The 12,795-nt window shown below is 42.3% G+C and overlaps 1 protein-coding gene across 1 annotated transcript in view; it reads right to left on the bottom strand.

Annotated features, from left to right (window-relative positions):
• The window catches only part of LOC137590992 (phospholipid-transporting ATPase ABCA1-like), a 98,552-nt gene that overhangs the window by 56,953 nt on the left and 28,804 nt on the right, over positions 1-12,795 (bottom strand). The window contains exons 15-24 of the mRNA XM_068308847.1: positions 12,514-12,735; positions 10,104-10,308; positions 9,804-9,920; positions 9,159-9,330; positions 8,272-8,403; positions 6,459-6,598; positions 5,724-5,861; positions 3,222-3,436; positions 2,404-2,476; positions 515-717 (exon numbers count right to left, since the gene is read on the bottom strand). Coding sequence (XP_068164948.1) covers positions 515-717; positions 2,404-2,476; positions 3,222-3,436; positions 5,724-5,861; positions 6,459-6,598; positions 8,272-8,403; positions 9,159-9,330; positions 9,804-9,920; positions 10,104-10,308; positions 12,514-12,735 — 1,617 coding nt within the window. The remainder of the gene's footprint in view (positions 1-514; positions 718-2,403; positions 2,477-3,221; positions 3,437-5,723; positions 5,862-6,458; positions 6,599-8,271; positions 8,404-9,158; positions 9,331-9,803; positions 9,921-10,103; positions 10,309-12,513; positions 12,736-12,795) is intronic.

The following is a 12,795-nucleotide window of genomic DNA, read 5'->3' as shown; positions in this document are numbered from 1 at the left end:
AAAAGAAAGTCCAAATTATTAGCGTCTACCTGTTTGGTGCAATAAAAGCAAAAGTTGTAAAAAAATAATTTAAAAAATGAAAAAATAAAAAAATTGGAAAATCTAACCATCAGGCTGACCACCGGGGGATGGGAACACATCTGCTTTGTGAACGCACAATAGTGAAGGAATAATCACCTTAACAACTATTGCTTCCTTTTGTTGCTTGTAGTACAGATTTTTTTTTACTCGAGTATAAAATTGACTAAATTGCCTGCAGCACAAATCTAAGCTGTTCATACACACACACACACACACACACACACACACACACACACACGCAAAAACATGAAATAAAAAAAAAAAAGAACAACTTCATCTTATTTGACATAGAATGACTCCAAAAAAAAGAAAAGAACAAAAGGGCAACAAGTTCTGTAAATGTAAGTTATCCTTTTGTTCTTTCCTTTCTTTGTGTAGGCATTCTGTCTGAACATCAATGTGGAGTCGGTTTGGATCCCACGCGTGGCGTTACCTCCTCCAGCGTGGTGTCAGAGATGCCGTAGCTGGTCAGGCCGAGGTCGGACCCGTTCAGGTCCAGCTCCTGGAAGAGCAGGGCGAAGGTCCCGTCTCTGGCCCCGCTGTAAGGCAGGATGAAGGTGATCTCTTGACCGATGCTCTCCAAGAAGACCGCCTGGGGGACGTGGCGGCGAACAAGTTGACACACGGCTGTCGTATCTGAGGTATAAAAGATGAAAATTATTCAAAACATGCATATTTTGGTCGTCCTGTTTGGTTCTAGACCTCAGAGGGACTCGAACGGTTAATGGACGGAGGTCACACCTGACCTTTTAACACAGGAACAGATCAGCTGACATAATCACCCCTCCCTCATCCATTCTGAAGTCGAGCCTCGGCGATGATCAATCCGGACGTGTTACAGAACACGCCGCGTCCATTATTGATCCGGAGGCCATCATACATAATTACTGCAGCCTAACAAGCAACAGCTCGCTGTTTTATGAAGAAGTAAATGGGTCTGCTTCACACATCACACAGAATGACTTGTGTGTGTGTGTGTGTGTGCGTGTGTGTGTGTGTGTGTGGTAACTATGAGAAATGTGCTGTCGTCGGTGGAACCGTGATTACTTTCATGCCATCCAGATATTTAACCATCCTGTTTGTGTTCCGAAGCGACGACAAACGCCGTGATTGATTTTTTCCGAGCCGACCGAAGCGAACCTGAAAACGTTCTCCTGATAAATCTTCACGCGTGGGTTTTTTTTTTTTTTTGGTTTTGTTTACATGATCAAAAATCCAATCAGCTCATGTTTCACATGTTTCATTTCCCGCCACCTCTCCCTTTAATTCACGCGTTTCCATCCAGAAGATGTGAAGTCAGGTCAGCGGCGGTGGCGGCGGCGGCGGGGAGAATCGTTGGTTGACCTCCATGAGGAGCGAATAAATAAAGACGTGTGATGAAAGCGAGCGAGAGAATTGTTTGAAATGTGGAGGAAAATGCGCTGAAAAGGAACTGATTTGGTTGAAGAAACATTGGTTATCAGAACTAATGTGGGAGACATTTTTCGTCTTCGCGGAAGAGACAGACGGAGGAATTCGATTTCCGCTTCAACTTTAGGCGGCATTATTCAAGAAAATGAAAATGTTGGACGCAGCTTTTGATATTTAAACCATTTAAGAGATTTTTCTGTCCTTACGAAGCACCAAAAATCTGCGTTTATATTTGACCGTTGTGATGGAGGACTTTTTTTTTTTTAAGGATAATCTTTTGGGATATTCTTGGCTTCATTAGATCGGACAAGAAATGAAGATTACACTATTTTACTAACTATAAGGCGCACCTAAAAGCCTGTAGTTTTCTCAAAAACAATTAGTGTACCTTATAATGCAGCGCGTCTTATATAAAAAATACTGTAGCTGTATTTTTATGAAAAGCTCTTACTTTTATGTATTGAAAATGTTAAAAAATGTGAATGTTAAATGTTAAAATGTTAAGTTAGATGTTAAAATGTTAAATGTAAAATTTAATTGAAATTTAAATATTATAAATACATTTAATAAATAACAATAATAATAATAATAAAATTTATAATAAGAAGAAATAAATACTACTACTACTACTAATAATAATAAACAATAAAATTTAAATAAATGTAAATATTATAAATAAATTTAGATGAAAATTTAAATTTAAAATGTTAAATGTTAAAATGTTATGTTAAAATGTTAAATTTTAAAAAGCTATAGCCTCGCTTTTTCAGGGTATTTTTATCTATTTGGAGATGTTTACAAAATTGGATTGAATAGATGATGTAAGAATTTAGATATTTGAATGAAAATCTATGAAGTTTGGCTAATTTGTGTAGCATTTCAGGTGTAAAGGTTAGAATGGGATAGTCTTACCTGGAGAATCTCCTTCGTCGCTGCTCAGGCTGGCGATGCCGTCGTCTGGAGAGTCGCTTCTAGAATCTTTCTCCTGTTGATCAGAATCAGATCGGAACCTTTGGATCTACAAGCAGAGATTGTGACGCTGCTTTAGGTTCTAAATGAAACCGCATGAACGACACAAAGGCGTCGACCTGCAATTTCACACCAATTCACAGCCTTTTCAGTGTAGAGCCACACATCAGCGAGGATTAAGTTTTCAAGGTTGAATAAAATCCTCTCTGCCTTTCTAAAGAACTTGATGACATTTAGGAAATGGAGTTTAATTAGACCCAACGACAGTCAGACTTTGTCCAGCTCTCTCTCACAGTTATATTGGCTGTGTAATTACAAGATTTTCCACAAAATTAAAAAAAAGATTGTAATCTCGAAAAGGTTGTACTACCTATACCTCGCCGACAAAGGCGACGGCGTGTTTATTTATTCATTTGAAACAGATGAGCCCCCCCCCCCCCTGCTAATGATAATTGGTCTAGCCCCACCGGCGTTCCCTCGTTCGTTCGCTCGTATTGATTAAAACTTGGGGTGCGAGTGCGAGGCTTCATGGGCGACGATTAGTATCATCATCCAGATCGTGGGCGTTCGCCAGTTCTCACGCTGAGTGAGAAAACAAACGGAGCGCTGATGGAGGAAGAGGTTGTATTGTTGTGTCAAATGGGGTCGCCCTCTTCTAATTACAGCAGTTTTAATTAGAAATTTAAAAAATTAGGGTATCTTTTCCCATTTTTTGGCCGGTCTACAATGCCACTTTCCCAACAACTTCCTGGTTTCCCTACCTTTACGACCTGACCGTTGATGACGCTGCTCCGCTGAGCCATCATCTTCTCGGAACCGTCTCGAACGAGGGTGAGGTAGTAGCCGCTGCCGAAATATTTCTTGAGGAAGAGCGAGGAGCCGCAGCAGCGCAGTTTGCCGTGGGAGATGATGGCGATGCGATCGCCCAGGATGTCGGCCTCGTCCATGTGGTGAGTGGACAGGATGATGGTGCGACCTGGAGAGACACAAAAAACGGAGTGCGAGGCGACTTTAATGTCAAGAAGACGAGTTGGTGTCTGGATTGGAGTGTTTGTGTGGCAGACGAAAACAGTCAGGGGCAGATAATAAAAAGTCTAGACGGGTAATTTAACAAAAAATGCAGGTAAACACATTCTATGACATCGTCGTCTTTGTTTATTTGAAAGAAATGCCAGACGGACAGCTATTTCCATATCATCGACTCTGAATCTTTATTTTTATGAAATGGAAACAAAGCAAACTCTACAGGAGCACATGGGCGGGAATCTGGCGCTAAAATAGATGAAAACCCTTCTCTTCACCCGCGTCTCTGCAGGAACGCCGTGTTTCTGCGAGTCGTTTTTGACTCCGGAGACGTCAAACTGAGGGAAATCACAATGAAGACGAGAAAAGGTTGTTCAGAGGCGTTTGTAATCCCTCCGGATCAGACGGGAGCTTAATTACGATACACCCTCGAAGTTTTTGTCTCTTTTTTTTTTTTTTGTTGAGATGCAACAAAATATGCTTTGTCTGGTTGAAATCGACGGCGTCTCCTTCGCTGTATTTTCCGGCGTTCGTGACTAAAGGTCAGGCGCTCTGCTGAGCTTGGCGCCATTTTTTTTTCTTCACACTGAGTCGGTTAAATCTGGATCACCGTAGGTCACATCATCCCGGGGACAAGGACACACACAGAGGACGATATCCGCGGTCCAACGCAGCCATTTTTTTTTTTTCTCGGCCAACTATTCCTGCTCTCACCCCCCCTCCTACCCCACTCATAACACCTTTTGTGTGCTACCACGAGCTGAGCTGTTAAATCCATCTGTTTTTTATTTTAAGTCTCGCTGCCTTGAGCAATGATGCCAAGCAAGTCTGGTTCCACTCTGTATACAAACTGGGAGTTGAATGACTGCCCACAGCCCAGTCCATTTAAACATATGGATATAAAAGAAAGGGGGCGGAGATGAGGTTGTGTTTTATACGGGGACGCTCAAATTCACAGATCATTTTCCTGTTTGCAAGAAAAAAATAAAATAAAATAAATGAAATTTGTCTGACTCACCTGAGAGCTGGGTGCAAATAAATGTTTTCAGATTGTAGATGGCCCACAAAGGTATTCTGATTTATTGTGTGTCGTGGTGCATTACAGCAGAAAGTGATATATCACATGGAATCTGGTGTGTTCAGGTAAATTGGTTCTCGCGCTATGTGCGGCATCGCCAGGCTGAAAATATGGTTTTTATTATTTAGCTTCCTTCCCTTTAAATCAACTTGATATAAATGGATTTCACAGCGGTTGAGTCGAGTTGGACGGTTATTTTGCGCAAAGACAGGAAGAGGAATTACTGGACGCCAGCGGGCGTCAGGGAGAACACGCCTACCTCGGGCGAAGGCCGTCGGGATCGAACCCGGAGTTGTTGGGTTCACAAACTAGTCTGTGTGTGAGAGAAACCAGAAGCATCGTGCTGCAACGTTGGTGCTCATTCCGTGTTAATTTGTATTCCCAAGGAAAAAATGCATTATGGGTGGTGGATCTAAGCATTAAAATGCAACCGGAGTTGCAGTTGTTTTCAGGGTAAGTCTGAGAGAAGTTGTGCTATGTTCCACACGGTCATACCTATCTACCTCTCTCTCTCCATGCATCTACTTCCTGTCTCAGAAGCTGCAGCCCGTATTTATCTTCATCCGCTCAGTGTGGGATCGCGTCTCTTCATGTTATTGAACCGTTTGACTGCTAATTAAATTCTAACAACTTCCTATAAGCTATAGTTTGACGGCGGTGAAAGACAGCGCCGAGTCAGGAGATTCAGTCGCCGCATCAACAACTCCTGCCTTTCTGTTTTAAATTTTATTCAGGTTTTCTACCTCTAAAAGCCTTCGCATACATAGAAATATTTAATTTGTGATTCGTTAACTTGAGTTAAAATAAACTTTTACAAAGTTCAATCTACATTCTTTAAGTTCATTTTGTTCTGGTTCAGATTGCATTTGTTGGGATGAACATTTTATAAAATGTCCCAAAAATCTTCCCTAATGTCTCCGTCTGCAAGGTCAGTTTTTTGTGTTTGTTACCGACCGGCCGTCCAATCGGAGACGCCGTCGTGCTGAAGACATCCGTTTAGAGTGGGAGTCTTCATTACCCAGAGTTCTGTCCACCTCCATAGTCAGGGGAAAGTACTAAATTACAGGGAGAAGCTGATGGCAAAGCAAGGGTCACTAAGAACTCATCAAACATTAAGACATCTGTCGGGAGAACGTGCCATCCCATAATCACATCCCCATACCTTGTTTGTACTTTAACAGGAGTTCCCAGATGCCCCGGCGGGCGTAGGGGTCCACGCCGGCCGTGGGTTCGTCTAAGATGACGATGTCGGAGCCGCCGACGAACGCGATGGCCACGGAAAGCTTCCTCTGCATCCCGCCTGGAAGACAAATCTCAGGGATTAATTTGGTTTCGCTGTAAAAACCTGAGTTATACACGTCGTGATGACAAATACCTCTCAAGCGTTTGTCAATGGGAGGTTTTAAAATGTAAAATAGGCGTATTAGTGAGCGTTTATGGGGTAAATAAGTTGAGGCACACCTCTTTGGGTTTTATTGTGTTTTACATGGTCTATATGATTGATGGCTGCGGAGAAGATAGACCCGGCTCGGGTTGTTCCAGTCCCCTCTCTTCAGAATGCATCCGATGTGGCGCTAATGTAGCGGAAATGTCAGCATAGATCAACCTTGAAAGTCATATTTCAGTCATTTTAGCTCACAAGTAATCCGTGACTGGGGACAATTTATCAAGTAAGAAATGCTCACACCCCCCCCACCCCTACCCTAGACAATGAATTACTACCTGTGACACACAGGTGCAGCACATGCGTGCGTTGGCAGAGGGATGGCATAACACGCCGGATGGGGAAGGATAATCTAGGGGATGATATTCCCCTCCCCAGGGAAATGAAGTGACAAACGTGTTCACAGACTAAATTTACATCTCGGCATAATTTCGAGGCGACGGCGAGACGGACCTGACAGGTTCTTAGCCAGATCCGTCCTCTTGTGTGGTAAACCGACGTCCTCAATCATCTGGTCCATCTCCATTTTCAACTCCTCGCGGCTGCATCCCTTCAGCCGGGCGTAGAAGTAGACGTGCTCCTCCACCGTCAGCCTGCAGGTGACCCGGAAAAGAGCATCGCCACTTAATCCCACGTAAATCACTGAAAATGTCACGTTAATGCCTCTTGTCAGATTATGAGGCGCCTCCGAATGCCTTACCTGTGTGTTTTCCAGGGGGATATTTTAACCTTACTCCGTATAGATTCTTCGCCTGTCTGGGATTAATATTAATGGAAGTAATTTGCAGGTGCTCAGCTGTGATTATGATGTAGGACTCGTGTTGAGTTGCAGTTAATCAGTTTGGAGATGGAGAGGAGGAAAGGTGGAATAAAAAAAACAAAAAACGCATTTACGTTCAGGAAAGACGCACTACAGGTGTTTTAGCGGATGCTAGAGAAGATCCCTTGTGATGTACAGCAAATTTGCGCATCAAGGCTCGCAACTTCACCTCATCGCGGATTTTTTTGGTAGGCAGTCACGTGATACCGTACGCGCATTTTCATTGGATGATGGCATCCGGAAGTGCGCTACGTTCTGTGAGTCTCGGACTTAACGTCAGACAAGTGCTTCAAACAGTCAATCAGAGTGTTTTAAAGGTAATACAGACAGAAGGTGGTTTAATATCAGTATGGGGGGTTTCAGAAACGTTTAAATTACCGTAAATAATAAGATAAATAGTTTGTCGCTCTATCGCAGAATTCATTACAGTTATTTTCTGGACTATAAAGCGCGCTGGATTATAAAGAGAACTGGATTACAAAGCGCACTAGATTATGAGGTACACTGAATTATCAAATGCATCTGAGAACTCATCTTCAATGTATGGTCTATTTTACTTTTTTCATATACGAGCAAACCTTGGTTTTCGAATGCTTTAGACATCGAACAAATCGGAATTAGACCAAAAAAATTCTGATTTTTTTTGTCTTAGAAGTCGAACCTACCTTTTTAACCTATCTTTTCTTAACTTATCTTATTTATCTTATCTTATTTATCTTATTTATCAACCGGGCTTACTGGGACCTCCAGAGACATATTTCGTACTGTCATATTTAAACTTGTGTCAGCATGACAATAAAACTCTGATTCTGAACAAAATTTGGAAGTCAAACGCGAAACAAATGCCTTTTTCTCGTTACAAATCGCGAAAAGTTGAAAAGAAAAGTCGAGAGAAAACGTGATGGTAATGTGCTTTTTATTTTAGTTTACTGTATTCCATAATTTTTCACTTCATTTGCGTTCCATTGCCTATGGTACGAGTTACGGTACCGTAAACTTCTGTCCAAAAGACGACGGTAACTCGTACCTTAGGCTAACCTGATTACATTGATGTTTTTCTTTCTTTCGTTCTCGTTTGCTTCTTTATTTTACATTTCTTTGATATGTTTCATTACTATACAATTTTATATATAAATGACATTATGAAATAACATATTATGTTGAAAAAATGTAGTTTTCTAGTGTCTTGGAACAGATTAAGACCATTTACATTATTTTTAATGGGAAAAATGTATTTGGAATTCAAACAAAATCGCTATTCGAACAGCCTTCAGGAACGAGTTGTGGTCGGAAACCGAGGTTTGCCTGTATAAGGTGCACTTAACTGCAAAGAATGAGGGCGGACTGTAAATGAATAAATTGCATTACAAAGATCTGGTTTCTTAAAAAAAAATGAAAACATGATCAGCTGTTGACAAAGACAGAATGAGCTAAAAAATCACTCACTCGTCAAACAGGACGTTGTGTTGCGGGCACATTCCCAAGTGCTTCCGGATGGCGTCCATGTCGGTACGGATGTCGCTTCCCTTGATAAGAGCCGTTCCTGACGTGGGCGGGAAGAGTCCCGTCAAAATCGACCTGAAGCAAAAAAAAAAAAAAAAAAGGCGGCAAAAGCTTAGCTCCGGGAATAAAGTCTGGCAGTGGGATTTATTCCCCCGATTTATTGTGTAAACATATTCGTCAATGGATGTTCTTCTGTCCTACTTTAAACAGCGTGTTCTAATTTAATCCTCAAAAAAAAAAAAAAAAAAAGACAAAACAAAATGCTTGAGCAAAAAAAAAAAAAAAGGAGCTGGAGCGACGTCTGTATGAATTTAATTAATTCCTAATTAGAATGTGCAAAAAAATAAAATAAATGTGAGGATAGAATACAAAACACTTCAGTTACACTTAATATCCAGCATTTCCTGCATGCTAAAACTTAATATTCTGTTTTTGCATGAACTCAGCTGCAGCAGTACGCCTTTTCTGCTGTTGTTGTGCGACTGTTTCTATCCAGTCACTCACTTTTCCGGCCTTTCTGCTTGTTTTCTCCCTCAATTATTCTCCACTGGGGCCACTGGGTTGCAGTTATTTCCTGCCATCCTGAGCCTCTTCCAACCTTCCCAGCACGTTTTCAAAACTACAATTAGATAAAGTCCCACGGCCGACACAACAGCTGACGGCGTGTGATAAATGTCCCCCTCAGAAGATGCTGCTCTTTGACCGCTGAATTAATGGCGCTACAGCTCCGGCTCCATTGTGTACAAGTTAGATTAGTTGCGCCCTGTGAAATTACATGAGCATTGAGCCAAGTGGCAAAGGCATGGGAGAAAAAGATAATGCGAACTCACATTGTGGTCGTTTTTCCGGCTCCATTGTGGCCGAGAAAAGATGTGATCTGGTTTTCGTAGAAGTCCATGCTGAGTCCGTCCACGGCCAGCTTATTTCCAGTCTTGTAGATCTTGACAAGATTGCGGATCGACACTCCGGCCTTCATATTGGGAGGCGGTTTCTCCAGATACTCTTTAGAAACACATGCATATGTCCTTATCTGTATTATATATGGACTTACACAGAGAAACAAACATGAAAGCAAGTAGAAACACCAAATAAACACCAAATAAACATGATTTTTTAAAATTATTTTCTCAATAAACCAAAAATGCTGTTTCATCTAGTCTAATTGATGCAAACAAATTATTCCTCTAACTCATGCTGTTAACAGCATTGATCAGTCCTTTATAAAGAAAAAATAACCAGCTCACGCTCTTATTCTGAGCACTAATTGGAAAAGATTTCTCCTCTAACTCCAAACTCACCTTCTTTCCCCACAAAGTGCCGAAATCTATTATCACCCGACGCGGCAAATAAGGTGCTAATGTTTGTTTGCAGCCCCGTCCCAATTAACCCCCCCCCATCCCGATCAACCTGACAGCCCGACGAATACAACCGCAATCACACAAATGGAGAAAGAAAAAAGTTTAAGCGCAGCATACCGACATGTGGAGTGGAGTCGTTCTGAGCGTAGGGGTCGCCGTCGGTTACCGGGTTGGATCCACACCAATAGGATGCGGTGAAAGGGAAGTACCAGGGTTTGGGAATTCCATACTGACCTGGGATCAAGTGTGGAGAGGGTTTTTTTTTTTTTAGTGAAACTTATCTGGCTTCTTTTATTGGAACAGAATGGCTTTAATTCAACCCAATTAGCATAGCCACCTATGCTACCTATTTTTTTTTTAAAAAAAAGTGGTTTCCATGCAAGAGAAAATGGAATTTTAGCCGTTCTGGAGGAATACCTGGAAAGACATTCTCGATGTACCAGGTGAGCAACCAGTAAAAAGCAGCGTCGAAGAGCATCATGACGATGGACACGATGAAGGTGTAGCGCTTCCCGTCCTCTGGACTCGTGTTGATGTTGTGCCACTGGATGCCGATGCCTTGCTGCTCGTATTTGGCAAAGTTCTCGCAGCCGTAACCGAAGGCAACGCATGACAGCAGACTCTGGGAGCGAAAGATAAGTTAATTTAAGTTGAGCTAATGACACACGTCATTGATCAACGCGTTATTCTGTGGACGGAGTTTCCTTCGTGAGCATCTCCGATCCACAGATTAAAATCCATTCATGGAAGAATCAAGATTTGTCGGATCCGTTTTCCTGCAGTAGGAAATTGCAAATGATGCTTTGCCCGTGAGATATCGTCTGCCACGGCCTATCAGTCCGTTAAAATGTTGCCTGCCAGCTGTTTTCTCACGCCTCATTTGCTCACAGCGCTTTCACTCCAGCAGAAGCGTTTACGGAAACTTTAGAGAAGAACCGCCGCAGATTCTTTGTAACCGTCACGAGACCAGGCTGAACCTCTAACGCCGCCGGCTGAGTCCTCCTGTCGTCCCACGATTGCACCATCTACAGCCCAGCAATCAGCAGTGATTGGGCGGATGAGGGGTGACAGCGGGACGCCCATCCTTGACCTCTGCATGAATGGCTGACAAAACAACAGAAACTGTTCATTTAGCTTTTGAGAAAAGGGCAGACCGAATAAGCACCCTCTATTGAACAGATGTCAACACTGCCGAATCAGCCCCCACCCTTCCAATGGCAAGAGGTACAGTAATCAGGGGCGAAGTTCCGTCTGGACTCTCGTCAAATAGAGCTGCAGTGATAAGAGTCACAACAGAGACAGAAAGAGGATAATGAATCCAGTATTTGGTGTAAATAAAGTTTTTTTTTCCTAATTGAAAATATCAAACAATCCTTTGTTTAAAGTCTTTGAAATAAATGTGAGAATTAACTTCAGTATCTTCAGACAAAACAAGCAAAACTTTAAGGAGATTTTTTTTGGGATTTTTATCGACATTTCTTGGCCCAAACAAAAGGGCCTTTGTTGCATGTAATTACTTCTCTTCTTCATTGTTCTCTCGCTTCTTTTTACAATATATGCGCCTGAATAAAAGTCTGAAGCTAATCTAAAAAAAAATAACTGTAGACTGTATTAAAATGTCAGAATAGTTATGGAAAGAAAACTAAACTGTAGGGTCGGTGGCATGATACTGATTTCACTTTTTTTTTTCTCGGTTTAAAATGTTATATTACTCAAAATAACTCCAATGCTCTTCCCTGTTTCTTACCAAAGGATGTATCATCAGGCAATCTTTAGAAATTGAACTGGATTACTGTTTGGTCAGAGGAACATTAGCTCGGGCTAATTAGCGGTCTAGAGGGCGATCCGTCTAGTTGGAGCCGGCGAGGAAAAGCCTGGAGAATCTAGCGACGGTACTTTGTGAGGGGATTATATAAGGTTTGGAGTGCTTAATATGTAAAATGACAAGATCATCAGCGAGTAACCTGGAAAGGGAAACTAGTCGGGGGAAAAAATTCTATCGTAAATTCGAAGAACTCGCTCAAAAATGTTTGGGTAGCTTCGCTTCAGTCGACGTGGGTAAAAGATGGAAGCAGCGGCGGTGTGTGTGTGTGTGTGTGTGTGTGTCAGGTGTCAAAGTACGATTTTATAGATTGTTTAAATTTCATAACCGAGAAACATGAAGCAGTTTACCTCCAGCCACCAATCACCTCGTATCCCATTGTCGAATGTGACAAACAAGAAAACATGATCTGATTGGAATTCAGCCGGGAACGCGCTCGTGCACACACACACACACACACACACACACACACACACACACACACACACACACACACACCGATTGGAGATTCAAGTTTTTGTGTGTCTTTATCTGCAGACAGGGACGGCCTCGTGGACAAATGATAGCAGACACCCCCAGAAAGGTCACCCCGAAAGGCTACGATGAAAGTTGAGCAATGGTGCGCAATTTATCAGGAGAACAACCCCCCACCCCGCCCCACTGCCAACTCCCTCACCCCGCTTCTGTCTAGTGTCATCTTTGGTGTAAATGTTTCGTCTGTCACCTGAGGATGTCCAGACGAAACAAAATTCTCAAGTTTTGTGCTAAATATGTCAGGAGAACTGAGGTTTTCAAGTAAGTCAACTTCATTTCAGAACAAGCAACGCTGATCAAATGAGACTCGTTCCTGAAAAATGAGAAAAGGAGCAAATAACTGTAGAAAAAGTTTGATTTTAGTGGAAAAGCCTCAAAATAACCAAACAAAAAAAAAGATTACCCAGAATATGACTTTAAATACAACTAACTGCAAGATATAAAAGACAAAACTGGAGCCAACCGTCTCACCACGGCGATCTTTGACCCGAAACTCATGACGTCGCTCCAGGCGAAGCAGAAGATGTGCGGCAGATAGAGGACGAAGTAGATGAGGCCGCCGCACGCCGCCGCTAAATTCGCTTTGGAGAAGAAGACGCTGATCAAGAAGCACTGGGTGATGGTCGCCAAGCAGAACACCAGCAGGAAGACGAAGATTACCGAGGGGTCGCTGTACTGTAGAACTTTGCCGTACTGTGAATAAAAAGAAGGAAAAAACCCAGAATATTTTGGCACCAAAAGACACCAAAAATA

The sequence above is a fragment of the Antennarius striatus genome, chromosome 23 (assembly GCF_040054535.1).
Source record: "Antennarius striatus isolate MH-2024 chromosome 23, ASM4005453v1, whole genome shotgun sequence".
NCBI lineage: Eukaryota > Metazoa > Chordata > Actinopteri > Lophiiformes > Antennariidae > Antennarius > Antennarius striatus.
The sequence above is the reverse complement of the archived record's forward strand: the minus strand, read 5'-3'. Positions and strand labels throughout refer to the sequence as shown.